The 17,301-nt window shown below is 43.8% G+C and overlaps 1 protein-coding gene across 7 annotated transcripts in view; it reads right to left on the bottom strand.

Moving 5' to 3' along the window:
• Positions 1-17,301, bottom strand: part of PPFIBP2 (PPFIB scaffold protein 2) — a 163,764-nt gene that overhangs the window by 70,153 nt on the left and 76,310 nt on the right. For all 7 annotated transcript variants that reach the window (XM_084853491.1, XM_084853462.1, XM_084853481.1 and 4 more), the window contains one exon: positions 9,547-9,660. In XM_084853491.1, coding sequence (XP_084709617.1) covers positions 9,547-9,660 — 114 coding nt within the window. The remainder of the gene's footprint in view (positions 1-9,546; positions 9,661-17,301) is intronic.

Genomic DNA, 17,301 nt, shown 5'->3' with positions numbered 1-17,301 from the left:
TATTCCTGGAGAAGCTGACTTTTGCATTGAATTTCTGTACTGGAAAGAAGAAAAACTAGCTCCAACAATTATTTAAAAATTGCAGTAGAATTCAGGGGTCTTGGAACTTGGCTAGTACAACCCATGAGAACACACCAAAATTCACCTGTGCTTCTCAAACCCTTTTCTGCAAGGTTCCCCAATGCAGTGCCTGCAGGCACCTCCAGTGGCACCTACACAATTCTTCACTCCCTGGCTCCTTAAAAAGATGTTTTAAATAAAACATCTAAAAACATTAGGGCACCATGTTCTGCTTCCTGTTCCTGACCCTGCTGCAGAGCAGTTGTTCAGCAGGCAGGAAGAGAAAGCAAGGCAAAGGGGATGAAGGGGGAGAATGAGTGAGGATAGAGGCTAGGAAGGGGGAGAAACAGCAAGGTAAAAAGGAGGGGGAGAGAAATAGTGAGGCTAGAGGCTGGGACTGGAGAGAAACAGTAAGATAAAGGGGTGAGTGGGAGAGAAAGAGCAAGGCTAGGGGCTATAAAGGGAGCGAAAGAGAAGGGTAGTGACAGGGAAGGAAGAGAAATAGCGAGCAAAGAGGTTGGGGGAGAGAAATAGGGGTGGCTAGAGGCTGGGAATGGAGAAAGAGTGCAAAGGGAAAAGGTCTGCATGGACAGAAGAAGACTGGGTGGGCCAGGAAGCAGCTCTTTCCATTTCCCCGTCTCTCCCAGCCTCTAGCCTCGCTATTTCTCTCCCCTCACCTCTTGACTAGCCAGGCCCCCACATCAGCCATTATGTGACTAGCCACATCCTCCATGTGGCCATTTTGTGGTGGTGCCCACATCAGTTTCTCAAATTCCGAAATGTGCCCATGGCTCCAAAAGGGTTTTACTGCTTTACTCCTAATGGGTGGTAGAAAATGTAATAAATAAATATACTAAACAAACTCTCTTTCCTTTTCCGTTGCAACCATCTGATGCTTATTTCTACACTTCTTAAGGCTGAGGACCTGCTGATACCCACAGCAGAGCATCTGGGGCAAGCTCTCTTTTCTGACTGGGAGGTGTGCCTAGAAGGAACAGAGCAGCAGCTCTTGTAGACTCTGCTCCCTTCATTAGAGCCTAACTGAAGTGACGGGACAGGAAGGGTAAAGTTAGGCCTTTGGCCTGATCCAGCAGGGCTCTTCTTATGTCCTTAAGCATCCTGTGTCCAAGGGCCCAGAAAAAACCAGCACCACTGCAGGCAGCCTGCAGTAAAAGTGGGGGAAACTATTAATACGAAGACAGGTTTGCAGGACAAGGGAACACATCTAGGCCAGCCTTCCCCAATCTGATGCCCTCCAGACATTTTGGCCTTCAACTCCCATCAGCTCCAGCCAGGGTGACCAACAGCCAGGAATTCTGGGAAATGTAGTCCAAAACATCAGGAGGACACTGGGTTGGGGAAGGCCTGTCTAGCTGATGATTCTTGAGGCAGGATGGGATTGCGCATTCAGAAGTACAGCCTTCTGAAAGCAGGACAGCATACTGATAACCACATCTGGATGTGCATCCTAATACACATCCCCATCCACATTCTGTTGCAACGATCACATATTACATTCTGTTAGAGCTTGAGTAGGATGAAAAGTTCTTGCTGCACAACACTAGGAAGCAATGAAACCTACTGAGCAGTACAGCAAGACAGAGAGCATCTGTTTAGTTGCCTCAGGATAGGGAATAATTCTCTCTTCACCCCAGCCATACACACTTTTTGGGCAGGTTCACATGTTACTTTAAGCCATGGTGGTTCATAAGCTACTCACGGTAGCTTATAAGCTACTGTATCCCCCACATGATTGGACAAATAAGCTACTGTGTTATTTAGCTTATTTATACAGCTTATTTTCCCCACCCTTGCCTGTCCTCCCTCTACAGTCCTCCTGCTTGGCTGGAATGGTATCCCAGCTTCCTTTGTGCTGGATACCACTCCACATCCTCGCGCCACAGTTCCTCTTTCTGAGCCACCCAAAGGAGCAAATACCCCCTTTGCACCAAAAAGGGGGTGGCATCTATAAACCCTTGGAAGGTTGCAGGATCGGGACAAAACTTCATACACAGCTTCCCCTAGTAGGGAGGCACCTGATGCACCATCAAAACCCTGCGTGATTACATACAGACCCTGGTTGCAAACCAGGGCCAAACTTCATACACAGCTTCCGCTAATAGGAAGGCACCTGATGCACCATCAAAACCCTGCATCTCCTTTTTTCCTCCCATTCCTTTTGTTTCCCCCACTGGCAGTAACATGATTTTACAGAAGCTTCTTTTCCCATTACGCACTATTTTGAAGTAGCACTGTTTCACCCATTCACTATTTCACAGTTGCACACTTGGATTGGTGCTATACAGAGCAGCTCTTTCTTTTTACTTTTCACGATTCCGCAGTAGTTCAGTACCACTATTTTGAAGTTGCGCACTTAGGAGATAGGGCAATTGGTGCTATATAAAGCAGCTCTTTATTTTTACTTTGCACTGTGTTACGGTAGCGCAGTACCGCTGTTTCGGTTTTTCAGGGGCAGTTTAGAGCTTCTGTCATTGGCTATCTGTACCTGGCTGCTAGGCAAATCTCAGAAACAGATCTGCTGGCTGGAGCAGAGTGGTGGCAGCGGTTTTAACTGCTCTTGCCAAGCAACTCCGTAGACAATCTTTACATTATTCTTTAAGCCACTGTGGAGCACCAGATGACACAATAAGCCAGGATAGTTTAAATAAACCTCGCTGCAGACCATGACTTATCAGAGTGGTTTATTTTGGCTTAATAAGCCACCCTGGCAGGGGAAAACTGCTTGCAGATGACATGATAAGCCATGGTGGTTTATAAGCTACCGTGAGTAGCTTATAAACCACCGTGGCTTATTGTGACACGCGAACCCAGTCTTAGGGCGAGGGCAATGAGAAGGCTTGATATGATGAATGGCCAAATCTGATAAGACTGTAGCCCTATGCAGGCATTCACCTGTAGCACAGATATAACCAAAATGGGGATGGGGTGTGTGCGAACATGCACAACCCACCTTCAAACATTCCTGTGCTCCTGGCTGCATCTATCATCTTTACACGTTGACTGTGAAGGTCTGAATAGGGGAGAATGTGCTTACAAAGCTCCTGCAATTACGAACCATGCCCACCCCGCCTCTTCGGTTATATCCATGTTGCAGACAAATGCCTGTATAGAACTTATAACATAATCCTTATGTGGTGTCACGAAGTCATCATTTTTACTACACAGTTCCTGATTGGCTGGGATCATATGGTAAACCAGTCTTTTCAAGGTATAAAAACAGCACTGAAGCAGCACCAGGACAGGGGAACTAGGGCTGCAAATGGATGCAAAAAATGCACACACATGCACAAAGTTTGGAAGTTGGGTTTATGGAAAACCAACCAACCAAACACTTTTCATCTCCTAGAAACAGTTATCTTCACATTGAAAAGTGATAGCCAGTACTAATTACAAATAATATCTACTTCTGTAATACCAGAAAAAAAAGAAATTCCCCTTGAGTTACCACAGAGTTTGGAAAGGGGAAGCCAAGTCAGCAACAAAAGAGCAGCACTTAAAACAGAAGCTTGCTGGTTTACAGTGCATGAAAATAATCATGTGTGATGATCTGTGACCATTATGGAGACCTATTCAATTTACACTTGCTTAGTTGGAATGTTATGTAACCAGGAAGAAAATGGTAGTTAAATTAGCAGCAACTGGAATGGAAATACCACAATACCAGAGCAATGCAAGTTTGCATAAACAAGGAAACATCAAACAAGAAATGAAGAAATAAGAGAAATGTTGTGCGGAATTGGCTGAAAGTAAATTACAAGGGGCAGTTACATTGGTTTGAACATGTGAAAAAGTTGTTATAATAGTCTGGAATGAAAGAGAACACAAAAAATCAGACAGGACATATATGACAAAAGGGGAGGCTCAACTACTACTCCCCACAGAACAGGCAGTTGGGTCTCAGTGGGACAAACGGTTGAGTTGTGGGATGCCAACAAGTTGCACAAGACAAAGCAGCTCTGGCATTTACAGGTAACCAATGCATGTCATCAGCATGTAAATTTGACAAAAATATTAGCATTTGGATACCAAAGTGAAGGACTGTGTGGTATGTGCCTTTTCTCTGTCTAGGGTAATGAACTGGATTCAAGCAGGCTCACAGCAAAGCAGTCCTACAAATGCTTCACCATGAACAAAAGCCACAATTCAGCTATTTCCAAAACCAACCTGATACGTGATGAGAGTTGGCATGCTGAACCACAGATTTTGTTTGAAGCACAGCACTCAAAGACATGTTGTTGTCATTCAGTCGTGTCCGACTCTTCGTGACCCCATGGACCATAGCTCGCCAGGCCTTCCTGTCCTGCGCTCTCTCCCGGAACGTGCTCAAGTCCATGTTCATTGCATCGGTGATGCTATCTAGCCATCTCATCCTCTGCCATCCCCTTCTCCTTTTGCCTTCAGTCTTTCCCAGCATCAAGGTCTTTTCCAGAGAGTTTTGTCTTCGCATTAGGTGGCCAAAATATTTGAGCTTCAGCTTCAGGATCTGTCCTTCCAATGAGCACTCAGGGTTGATTTCCTTTAGGATGGACTGATTGGACCTCCTTGCAGTCCAGGGGACTTGTAAGAGTCTTCTCCAGCACCACAGTTCGAAAGCAGCAATTCTTATAGTCCAGCTCTCACAGCCATACATTACTACTGGGAAAACCATAGCTTTGATTAGATGGACTTTTGTCGGCAAGGTGATGTCTCTGCTTCTTACTATGCTATCTAGGTTTGCCATAGCTTTCCTCCCAAGGAGCAAGCGTCTTATAATTTCATGGCTACAGTCACCGTCTGCGGTGATCTTGGAGCCCAAGAAAATAAAATCTGTCACTGCTTCCATTTCTTCCCCTTCTATATGCCAGGAAGTGATGGGGCCAGATGCCATGATCTTCGTTTTTTTAATGTTGAGTTTCAAACCAGCTTTTGCACTCTCCTCTTTCACCCTCAACAAGAGGCTCTTGAGATCCTCTTCGCTTTCTGCCATGAGGGTGGAATCGTGTGCGTATCTGAGGTTGTTGATAATTCTCCTGGCAATCTTAATTCCGACCTGTGATTCATCCAACCCGGCGTTTCTCATGATGTACTCTGCATATAAGTTAAATAAGCAGGGCGACAATATGCAGCCTTGTCGTACTCCTTTCCCAATTTTGAACCAATCGGTTGTTCCATGTCTGGTTCTTACTGTTGCTTCTTGACCCTCATACAGCTTTCTCAGGAGACAGGTAAGGTGGTCTGGTACTCCCATCTCTTTCAGAATTTGCCACAGTTTGTTGTGATCCACACAATCAAAGGCTTTAGCATAGTCAATGAGGCAGAGATAGATGTTTTTCTAGAATTCTCTTGCTTTCTCCATGATCCAGCAAATGTTGGCGATTTGATCTCTCGTTCCTCTGCCTCTTCGAAACCCAGCTTGTACTTCCGGTAGTTCTCAGTTCACATACTGCTGAAGCCTAGCTTGTAGGATTTTGGGCATCACCTTGCTGGCATGTGAAATGAGCGCAATTGTACGGTAGTTTGAACACTCTTTGGCGTTGCCCTTCTTTGGAATTGGAATGTAAACTGACCTTTTCCAGTCTTGTGGCCACTGTTGAGTGTTCTAAATTTGTTGGCATATTGACTGCAGCACTTTAGTAGCATCGTCTTTTAGGATTTTAAATAGCTCAGCTGGAATACTGTCATCTCCGCTAGCTTTGTCGTTAGTAATGCTTCCTAAGGCCCACTTGACTTCACTCTCGAGGATGTCCGGCTCAAGTTCAGTGACCACACTATCATGGCTATCAGGGACATTCAGATCTTTCCTGTATAGTTCTTCTGTGTATTCTTTCCACCTCTTCTTAATCTCATCTGCTTCTGTTAGGTCCCTGCCTTCTTCGTCCTTTATCATGCCCGTCTTTGCACAAAACGTTCCCTTGAGATCTCCGATTTTCTTGAAGAGATCTCTAGTCTTTCCCATTCTGTTGTTTTCCTCGATTTCTTTGCATTGTTCATTTAAGAAGGCCTTCTTGTCTCTCCTTGCTATTCTCTGGAACTCTGCATTCAGTTGGATATATCTTCCCCTTTCTCCCTTGCTTTTCGCTTCCCTTCTTTCCTCAGCTACTTGTAAAGCCTCATCAGACAGCCACTTTGCTTTCCTGCGTTTCTTTTTCTTTGGGATGGGTTTAGTTCTGCCTCCTGAACAATGTTAAGGACCTCCGTCCATAGTTCCTCAGGCACTCTGTCTATCAGGTCTAATCCCTTAAATCTATTCCTCACCTCCACTGACATACTTTGCCATTAATATCCTTGAATCCATACTGCCAGCCAAGAGAAAATATACAGAATAACCCAACTAAAATGCAAGTTGAGATCTACTGTCACTGTATGGAAGAGAAATAGAGTAAGTCAAAGTCTGCCATGTTTGAAATTGTGTAGGAATAATAAATACCTTTATCTAGTGCTTTAAAGTATTCAAAGTGATTTCACATGCACTATCTTGTAAGGCGGTGTTTGCTTTCCAAGCAAACAAGTTTGCTGCAAGGCCCAAGGGCCACTGGCAGCTCCCAATCACCTCAAGTGTAGCCCTCCGCATTTTTCCCTCTCCATTTCCCTCTCTCTCTCCCTCTCTCACACACACACTCTCTCACTCTCTCTCCTTCACTCAGGGCTTCTTCACACAGAGGCTTTTTAACCCCGCAATTTTACTGGGGCTTCTACTTCCAGATTCTTTGTGGGATTAAGACTGGCCCTTTACATGCACTTCTCTTTTCCCCCCTTTCTGAGCTATATGTTTCATTATACAGCCACTAGATGGCGTTGTTGTAGTAGCATCACTTCCTCTTTACATGGACAAATTCAAACCAATTCAAACTGCTTCTTTTTATTAGCTCATTATTTCTTCAAATTAAGCCGTGGAAATGGTCGGAAACCATGGGAGAGGTGCTGGAGGTTAAAGACATCATGTTAAAGGACCTGCAAACTTCTGTGAGTAACCAATTTCAATTGCAGGATAAAAGCCCCATGTGGAGAAACTCCCACTCTCTCTCCTTCACACATACTCTCTCTCTCCAGCAGCTGCTCACTCTCAGCAGGGGCTCTCTCTGGCTTTGCCTTGTCTGATTGCAAGAAAGCAATGTGGACCTACACTGGGAGATTTTGCAGTACTGAGTAGAGCAAAGGAGAGCACTCTCTCAGTGATGAGAAAAAGATCCATCCCAGTTCAAAGACCAAGTGATCATGTAGGAATTTACCTGCCTGGTGAATGACTGATGAGGCCTTGCTTGGGCAACATAGAGGGAGATGGGGAGGAGTGGCCCCCAAAGGCCTGCAGCTGAGTCCTGTGCACAGCATTGCTGCTTGACCAGGTGGGGAGAGGAGAGGGCCCCCATAGTCAGGAAAGGCACCCACACAGCCTCAGTGGCAGTGGTAGTGCCCGAAGCTAAAGCGACTCCTGCTTGAAAAATAGTGAAGATCACTGTTGTAAGGCTTACAACCCCCAGGTAACGAAGATCAACATTATCCTCATATTGCAGATGTGGGACTGAGGGTTTCTCTACATCAGCAATTTATTGCACACATGTGATTGGTCACTCATGGAAGTTTGCAGGTCCATTACATGGCGGCGTCAACCTCCACGATGTCTCCCGCATTTCCCCCCTTTTTCCCGCTTTCAAAAAGGTCGGAGATAAGCTGAAATAAAAGTTAATGGCACCATATTGGCAGTGTGTAATGCCAGCGTAGCGCTATAACGCACTATGAACTTGCTGAGGAAGGACTTTCCTCAAGTCAAACCACATGTCCCTAGTGTAAGTACTTGAGCAGATTTCTCAATCACAGGCATGGGGAGCGAGTGGTAGGTCTGGCAGCTTCCCCCCACCCAAACAAGCCCAATCCATGCTGAGTCAGTCTGTCTAGAGTGAGCAAGCAAGCAGCTTTGCTTTCTCGTAACAAATGCCGTTGCCTGCCTGCTTGGTTGGCTGTTTTTGCCCCCACTGCCCACAGATCCAAGAGAGTTATATAATGGCTAGGACAGAGCTTCCAGCTCGCTCACCTACTTTTGAGGCATGGGGTGGGGTGGGGGGAATGGGGATCGTAGATTTCCTGGGGGCTGCAAGGAAAAAGTCCAGCACAAGTTCAGCGACGAAAACAAGATTCCCCTTCTCCCCTCCTTTGCACACAGGCCAGGGAGGAAGGGAGGGGCTCCCTCTGTCCCTCGATTCAAACTACGTGTCCTCCATGTAAAGGAGCCCATTGTAATTCCGCAAAGAAACTGAAAGCAGAAAGCAGCGGTAAGGACGTGGATTTTTTGCTTAGTGTAGAGGAGCTCTGAGGCTGAGAGACCATGACTTCAAGGCAGTGAAAGGAGCATGTACTTTATATACTTCATTAGCAAAGGCAGACAAGTCTCTTAGGGCTTATCCTCAATGCTGGGGTTTTTTGCAGTCACAAATTAAAATTTGCAAATGACAATAATACTAAATATTTTCACGCGTGTAGGGTATGTGATACTCATTAGTGTGGGCTGCTTCACTTGTGACAGAAAAAGATTGTTGCATTTTCACAACATGCCAACCATTTATTTTCAGTAACACCTGAAGAGGAAAACAGAACCATATGCCTGGGAAGTCCACCAATTGTAACTTCACAGGAGACAGGTCCTGGAGAAAGGCGATAGAGGTCTCCTTGGACCAGGGCTGGGATCTCAGAATCTGATCTTGTGCTCTGAACAACACAGGATAAGATCAGGCTTTTAAGTTAGTTAAGCTCAAAATGTACTTCTAGAACTTCAAGCTTATAGGCAGGGAGAGTGTGAGGAGCAAATCCTTCAGAATTTGTTTTATATAGTAACTGTTCTTACGGTTTGACTCTGTAAACCGCTTTCATTTTGTGTTACAAAACTGATCCTCTTTAGGCCTGCTGCTGTAAAAGGGCAGGACTGGGTTGGATCTAACATCAGACTACACTTTTTCAAGCAAATGGTTGTGTATAAGGAAATCTGTTTACGCCAAATGCTCAATTAAAATAGAGAATAGCAATGAAAGCTCTTAAAACTAAGTATCCCAAATTTGTAGTCACTCATTTTAAACTTAAACTACTTCTACTCTCAAGCCAAACTGTGCAGAAGCAGCTTCTAAGCAGCCAAGTTTATTGAATTCACCTCTATAGCTATTAAAAAGGATATCTAACCAGTCTGACAGGTTTTCAGCCACATCCAGCCCTCTTGTTGACTTTGTCAGACTGTAATGAATAATATACACAGTGGTGTCATTTTACGTCCCTCCTGGTTATAGACTTAAATGACTGAACTATATACCACCATGCACCAGCAAACCAAGTAAATACAGCTCATGAAAATCAATCTGTGCGGAAGCTAATATCTAACATCTAATTATTAGATATAAACATATCTAATTCCAATCCACTTGGTTAAGAGACTACAGAACCAGGCGTGTGTACATGGAGTTTTCTTGTTCATAAAGAACTTGTATAAAAATCCCACATTCCTACCTGTTGAAGCATCTCTTCAGTAGCATTAAGCTTCAGCTGGTGCCCCTCAAGACAAACTTCTAGGTCTCTAATTTTTTCTCCTTGGGCCTCCACCTGGTCTGTGAGGACACTCACCTGTAGTTGATGACAAAAATAATAATCATAAAGAGAAATATTCACTTTTAGTAATGAAAGTCGTATCTATAAACACACATGCCTCTCTGTATCCCACTCTTCCTTCAGGGTGGTGGCATGGGGTAATCCTGTATATTCTCAGAACAACCTGCAAAATAGATTATGCTGAGAGAAGCAACCAACTGGCCCAAGGTCATTTAGGGAGCTTCATGTCCAAGCTGGAATTGTCCTCAGGCCTAAACCCACACATTAACCTCCATGCCATATTTTCTTTTAATTCTGCTCCCTGCCCCCTGGTACTATTTGTCTGGTCTTTAGAAGCCTTTAATTGTTTGACCGTTTTCAAAAGGACAGTTTGTTTCTTACCTTGAAAAGCCACTACCTTACAGTCTGAAAACAAGTGGCAGGATTTCTTGAATTAAAAAAAAAGAGGAAAGACAAGGCATCTTGGGAGGCTAGAAAAAAACTATATAAAAATAGCACTAAAGATAATGCACTAGTATTTACAGTAAATGATCTTTCAAAGAAAAAAAAAGCCCTTGTAGAATCCTTTTAATGTTTTAACTGGGCTCTGAGGATGCACAGCGCTTTCCGTTTCTGCCAATATGTCTCTCCTTAAAAAGGGGAACACACAAGGAAAAAGTTATTTAGGATGCCAACCAATTACCTTTCTTCTTTCAAGAACATGAGAACAGCTTACCTATCAATAAAGCTTTCTGTAGCTATTAAATAACGTAATACGCAAAAACATGTTTTAACACTGGCAGTACTCTGCTTTCCACAGGTTCAAAGCATTACAAGCTTAAACATGAATGGAAAGTTGAGGCATTGGAACTGCTGTGAAAGAAAGAATTAGTAATAACTCTCAGGGAGACCTAAGAACTGTGTCACCCACTACTACAGAAAATATGAACTGCCATATAAAGAAATAAATAGCAACTGAACCCTATTAGAAATCAAGAAAAGTGTAGCAAATGTATCATTAAGATTGTCAGATAGTTCATGGGTCTTCCTACCATACAAAACGCCAGATTTATTTTATCCAGTTAAGTGAATCTTGGAATGAAATTGATTGAAGAGCTTCAAGGATTTGCTAAGTTTGCCCTGCCTCCTTCCTTCTTTTTGAGATGTTTGCTATTATTAAAAATTAGAAAAGAAAAATGCAAAGGTATGCATCAGAGACACACCTTTTGTACTTTGGTAAAAGTACATAATTGTAGGCTTTCCCAAGTAATCTAGATTCATGGAGAAAGCTGTTGGCTAGAAACCACAGCAAGCCCAGTCATATCTAAAAGCTGGCTTCTAAATAGCTGCTCACCTAGTCACCTACTGTTGAAAGTCTCTGGTGATTTATAAAGATTTTGTAAACTTGAATAGAGTGCCCTCTCCCTTTCAGGTCATCCACATGCCAAAAGCCAGTATTTGTAGGCAGGTGGACTACAAATTCTTTCATAGGCTAGCAATATTTGCAAGGTATTCTTGGAAATATTTGCAAAATTCTACCAAAAAGGGGGACTACAAAACACACATGATTTATACAGTGCCACCAATGCATAAAACTGAGTAGAACATCCTTTGGTATGGTTTTGCTAAAGTTTTTAAAGCTGCTAATTAGTAAAAGCTTACTATTGCAAATCATTTCTATAGCACCTTCAGTGCGCAATACTTTACAATTCATCTCTTCTTTAAAATTTACCACTAACCCATGTGGCTAATTAGTGAAGTATTTCAATTCTGGCTTTCCTGCTATATTTTCAGAGGACGTTGTATGAATATAGAAGCTTGTAAACCATCCTGGAAACACCAGTATTAATCTATAAAATTCAGCTGACCACATAGCATTCTCAATGCTGTTTTCGAAGCCCCAAAGAACCAAAATGCTCAAAACACATTATGCTGCTTAAAAGATGCAGTATAGAGTAAAATGTCCTTTCTTACCTCTCTTACCTCCAGCCTAAACCATCAAGTAACTCAAACATCCCCTTTATGTATTATGTTCATATAATAAGGTTCATACAGTTTGATAGAACATTTTGTCATGACTTGTTACTACATGGTTGATAAAAGAGTGAAGAAATTAATCAAAGTAGACAAAAACAAGGAGTTTATCAGCTTCCTACCACAAAATCATCATCATCAAATTTTTCATCCAACAATAGGAAAGCAAGTGTTCTGTACCTACAAAGAGTGAAGCCCTCTTTTTTCATTCTCCCTGTGATTGGGAATCCTGCACAATCGGGTTTCCCAACTGCATGCAGGTATCCCTTTGCAGACCTTCAGTCTGTGTGCAAAGAATGCCAGGACCAGTGGCACAGTCCTGCTCTCTCTTCTGTACACATACACTGTACACAGCAGAGGGCTACAGGAGTAACTTCAAGGTGAAGATGACACAGTCACTTCCATATTACCCATTGCATGAGCAATCAGATACATGGCTTCTGTTTTGAACAAGGAACATTGTGAATAACACTGTGATCCAGCAACAGCCATTCCATTAGGCTATAGCAGAGAGAGAGATAGGAAGCAGGCCATCCCCGTTGGCTTGGCTGACAGACCAGCTCCTTTCCACTCCCCTCTGCTTGAGCTGTTCCTAATTCCATTATAAGTAAGCACTTTGTAATTTCAAGAACTACTGCATGAGTTTGTTTTTGTCCCCTCCCTTCCAATCCCCTTTCCTTTTGTCTCATATCTTTTAGGCGGTAAGCTTGAGGGCAGGGACAGTTTTATTATCGACCTTTGTAAGCCGCTCTGGGAGCCTTTTTGCTGGAGAGTGGGTTAAAAATCCCAAGTGCCCACTCTGGTGCTGTGGAGCCCATAATTCACCTTGGTTTACAGAAGATCTCCGGGCAATGAAACAGGCCGGACAACAGCTAAAGTGCAGGTGGCGCAGGTCTCGGAGCGAGTATGATCGACGATTAGCAAAGACTCTTCGTTGTGCCTATTATGCAGCAGTGAGGATGGCAAAAAAATCTTACTATACATTTATTATTTTATCCTCGAAATGCTGCCCAGCAGAATTGTTCCGAGAGGTGAAGGGCCTGTTAGGATCTTGCTCAGGCTCAGAGAAACTGGGATTGGAACCCTCGGTCATCTGCTGTAATAAATTTGCTAGGCACTTCGAGGAGAAAGTTGCTCATAGAATAGAATCATAGAATAGTAGGGTTGGAAGGGGCCTACAAGGCCATCGAGTCCAACCCCCTGCTCAATGCAGGAATCCAAGTCAGAGCATCCCTGACAAATGGCTGTCCAGCCTCGTCTTAAAGGCCTCCAGTGTGGGAGAGCCCACCACCTCCCCAGGTAATTGGTTCCATTGCCGTATTGCTCTGACACTCAGGAAGTTTTTCCTGATGTTCAGCCGGAATCTGGCTTCCTGTAACTTGAGCCCATTATTCCGTGTCCTGCACTCTGGGATGATCAAGAAGAGATCCTGGCCTTCTTCTCTGTGACAACCTTTCAAGTACTTGAAGAGTGCTATCATATCTCCCCTCAGTCTTCTCTTCTCAAGGCTAAACATGCCCAGTTCTTTCAGTCTCTCTTCATAGGACTTTGTTTCCAGTCCCCTGATCATCTTTGTTGCCCTCCTTTGAACCCTCTCCAGCTTGTCTGCATCCTTCTTAAAGTGTGGTGCCCAGAACTGGACACAGTACTCCAGATGAGGCCTAGCCAGTGCTGAGTAGAGGGGAACTAGTACTTCCCGGGATTTGGAAGCGATGCTTCTATTAATGCAGCCCAAAAGAGCATTTGCCTTTTTTGCAGCCACATCACATTGTTGGCTCATATTCAGCTTGTGATCGACGACAATTCCAAGATCCTTCTCGCTCGTAGTGTGGTTGAGCCACGTATCCCCCATCTTGTAACTGTGCATTTGGTTTCTTTTTCCTAGGTGCAGAACTTGGCATTTGTCCCTATTAAATGCCATTCTGTTGTTTTCTGCCCAGCACTCCAGTCTATCCAGATCACTTTGAATTTTGTTTCTGTCTTCCAAAGTATTAGCTATCCCTCCCAATTTTGTGTCATCTGCAAATTTGATCAGCATTCCCTGCACCTCCTCCTCCAAGTCATTAATAAAAATGTTGAAGAGCACTGGGCCCAGGACTGAGCCCTGCAGTACCCCGCTCGTTACCTCTCCCCAGCTTGAGAAGGTCCCATTGATAAGCACTCTTTATCATATTCATATTGGATCATATTCACTCAGAACTTGACGCCACAGTTATTGCAGACTCTGCGGAGGTGTCCAGTGTTCCGTCTGCCTGTGTTTCCTGGGATCAGTTTCAGTTGTTGCAGCCTGATGATGTGGACAAGACGCTTGAATTGGTCCGGCCCACCACATGTAAGCTTGACCCTTGCCCATCTTGGCTTATACAATCTAACAGAGGTGAATTGGCTGAGTGGGTCCAGGGAGTGGTAAATGTTTTGCTTTTTCAGGGGGTGGTTCCTGCTACCTTGAAAGAGAATATAGTGCACCCTCTCCTGAAGAGGCCCTCCCTGGACCCAGAGGTGTGTGAGAACTATTGCCCCATCGCTAATATCCCCTTTTGGGGCAAGATGCTTGAGCGTGTGGTGGCTGGACAGCTTCAGATGTTCTTGGAGGAAACTGATTATCTGGACCCATTTCAGTCTGGTTTCAGGCCAGGGTATGGCACTGAAATGGTCTTGGTTGCTCTGACTGATGACCTACTCTGGGTGAAAGAGGGAGAGTGCTAACCTGTTGATCTTCCTGGATCTCTCAGCAGCTTTTGACACCATTGATCATGGTGTCTTATGGAATCGGCTCTGCAGGATGGGAGTTGGGGGCACTGTGATACAGTGGTTCCACTGTTACCTACAGGGTCGATTCCAGAGAGTGGTATTGGGGGTTTCCTGTTCTACCCCATGGCTTTAAGCTGTGGGGTGCCACAGGGTTCTATTCTATCCCCCATGCTGTTCAACATCTATATGAAGCTGTTGGGAGAGGTCATTAGGAGTTTTGGGGTGGGGTGTCACCAGTAGGCTGATGATACTCAGCTCTATTTCTCCTTGTCCTTGGAGTCAGCTGAGGCGGTGAAGGTGCTGGACCAGTGCCTGGAGGCTATAATGGGCTCGATGAGGGCCAATAAACTGAAGCTAGGTCCTGACAAGACAGAAACTCTGTGGATTGGTGGTTCCTGAGTCCGGGAATTGGGTAAGTGACCTGTCCTGGACAGGGTTGCACTCCCCCTGAAGGAGCAGGTACGTAGCTTGGGAGTACTCCTAGATCCATCCCTGTCACTGGAGCCCAAGGTCAACTCCGTGGCCTGGAATACTTGGGGCCAGCTTCGGCTGATCCGCTAGCTACAGCCTTTCCTGGACAGGGATAACCTAGCCACAGTAGTACATGCGCTGGTAACTTCCTGATTAGACTATTGCAATGCATTTTACGTGGGGCTGCCCTTGAAGATGACTCAGAAGTTGCAGCTAGTGCAAAATGCAGCAGCTAGACTGCTGACTGGAACACCTCATCAAAACCATATAACACCAGCTTTAAAGGAATTGCACTGGCTGCCAATATGCTCCCAGTCGGCATTCAAGGTTTTGGTGATGACATTTAAAGCCCTATGCAGCTTGGGACCTAGATATTTGGGGGAGCGCCTCCCCCTATATATGACTGCCTGAGAACTGAGATCTTGTGGAGGGGCCCTCCTCTGCATCCCACCAGTACAAGACATACACTATGGTGGGATGTGGGAGAGGACTTTCTCTGCTGTGGCACCCTGGTTGTGGAATGCCCTCCCCTTGGAGGCCCAACACTGGTCTCATTTCAGCGCCAAGTAAAAACATGGCTTTTTACCAAAGCCTCTGAGGGCTAAATGCATTCCCTAGCACATTGTTTTAACTGTTTTATTGTTTTAGATTTTAACTGGTTTTAGCTTGTTTAATAGTTTAATATGTTTTTAGGTGTTTAAATTATTTATTGTTTTATACTGTTTAAACTGATTTTATCTGTATGCTGCCCTGAGATCTTAATGATATAGGGAGGGATAGAAATGTTTTAAATAAATACATAAAATAAAAATTAATAAATGAAGAACAGCCACAAGAAAGTTATTATCAGAACAGTAGACTCTGATGTTGCTGTTGCGGCACTGTTTGTTTTTGCACATTCCAAACCTAGACTAATTATGTACTGGGTATGAGCATGGGAGACCCTGTCCATATGTTCCATTCCCATTTTCCTGCCAGTATGGCTGACCTGTTGTCCTTTTTTCATGCCTTCTCAGGGATATGGTATCTGGCTTTTTAGGTACAAGAAAGAAAGAAAACATGTGAGGAAGGCATGGATATTATTTTGGGACATTAATTCTACTTTCCAAGAACAGTCCTACCTTCCCAGAATGAGATTAGGGATGGATAAATCTGTCTGTCCTACCTTCTAATGTTCACATTTTTTCAAGCATAAGTTTGTTCTGTCCCATTTCCACAGCAGTTTGCAATTTTTCATCTCAAATCTATGCAATTTTAAAAATGTATGCAATTTCCCCTAATAAACATGTATTTTACAAGCACTTGCCCCTAATATATGCCTTTTTGTATGCAATTTTTCCTAATGTACATATTTTTATTAGAAAACTGCAGTGCAAAATCTGGAGAAGTTCAAAAGCAAAGTATAATTGTGTTCTAGTTTGCATATTAGTTTGGGAAGAGCAAATTATGTCGGTTCATATTCAAATGTGAACCAAACAAATTTCATCCCTATCCCTGAGGTTTGAGCTTTTTTCATACAACTATAAATAATAGCTGAGTGGCAAAACACCCTCTTAAAAGTCATGGATTTTAAATCTGTATATATGTGAAATAAGTGACTATTATAATAAAATGACTGCTTGTATGCTTATTTATCCTTCATGTTATGTCAAATACCCGAAACACAGTAAGAAACATGTCAGATGAGCCCGATACACACAGGATATTTTAGTCATTTTGTATAGTTATGTTTGGCCTTTCCTGGTGCTAAGTTCTTGCACTAGGGAGTGAATTTCCCAAGGCAAACCCCTGAATTTCATGGCTTAGCAGAGATTTGACCCCAAATTTCCTGTGTCAAACATCAGAACTGAACTACACTGGCATCACTTATTTATGAAGCTAATTATCCAAAACTAGAGTACTTACATCAGCCTTCCTCAAACTGCTGCCCTCCAGATGTGTTGTACCACAATTCCTATCATCTCCCAACTAGCATGGCCATCTGAAGGGCAACAGGCTGGGAATGGCTGATTTAGATTTACACAGTATGAAGCCAATTATCTAAAGCTATTACAGATGAAAAAGCAGTCAAGAGCAGTTCTGACTCCAGCTAAGAAGGAGGGAATTGTAGGGTGACCTGCTGCTATCTGAAAAGGAGAGTCATACACCAATTGGTAACTCTAGTCTAGCAATGGCCTAACTTCAGCCTTACATAGTCTACTTTTTAAAAATACTCTGGAACTCCCTGGGTCTACGCACATGCTGTAAATAGAAAAAGTGTAAGTGCTCACTTAGGATCTCTTAACAGTTAAGGCATAACCTGTATTAAGTGTTCTTGAGTATGTAGTCCTAGATCACATCAAGGTCCACCTCATCCAACATTCTTGGTAGGAACCCCAGCAACCAACAAGTATGAGATGCCCCCCCGCCCCCGAAATTGGC

Source organism: Heloderma suspectum, chromosome 1 (genome assembly GCF_057233095.1).
Source record: "Heloderma suspectum isolate Gila_16-S chromosome 1, 16-S_ref, whole genome shotgun sequence".
Taxonomy (NCBI): Eukaryota; Metazoa; Chordata; class Lepidosauria; order Squamata; family Helodermatidae; genus Heloderma; species Heloderma suspectum.
Note: the sequence above shows the minus strand (reverse complement) of the source record. Positions and strands in the feature narration are given on the sequence as shown.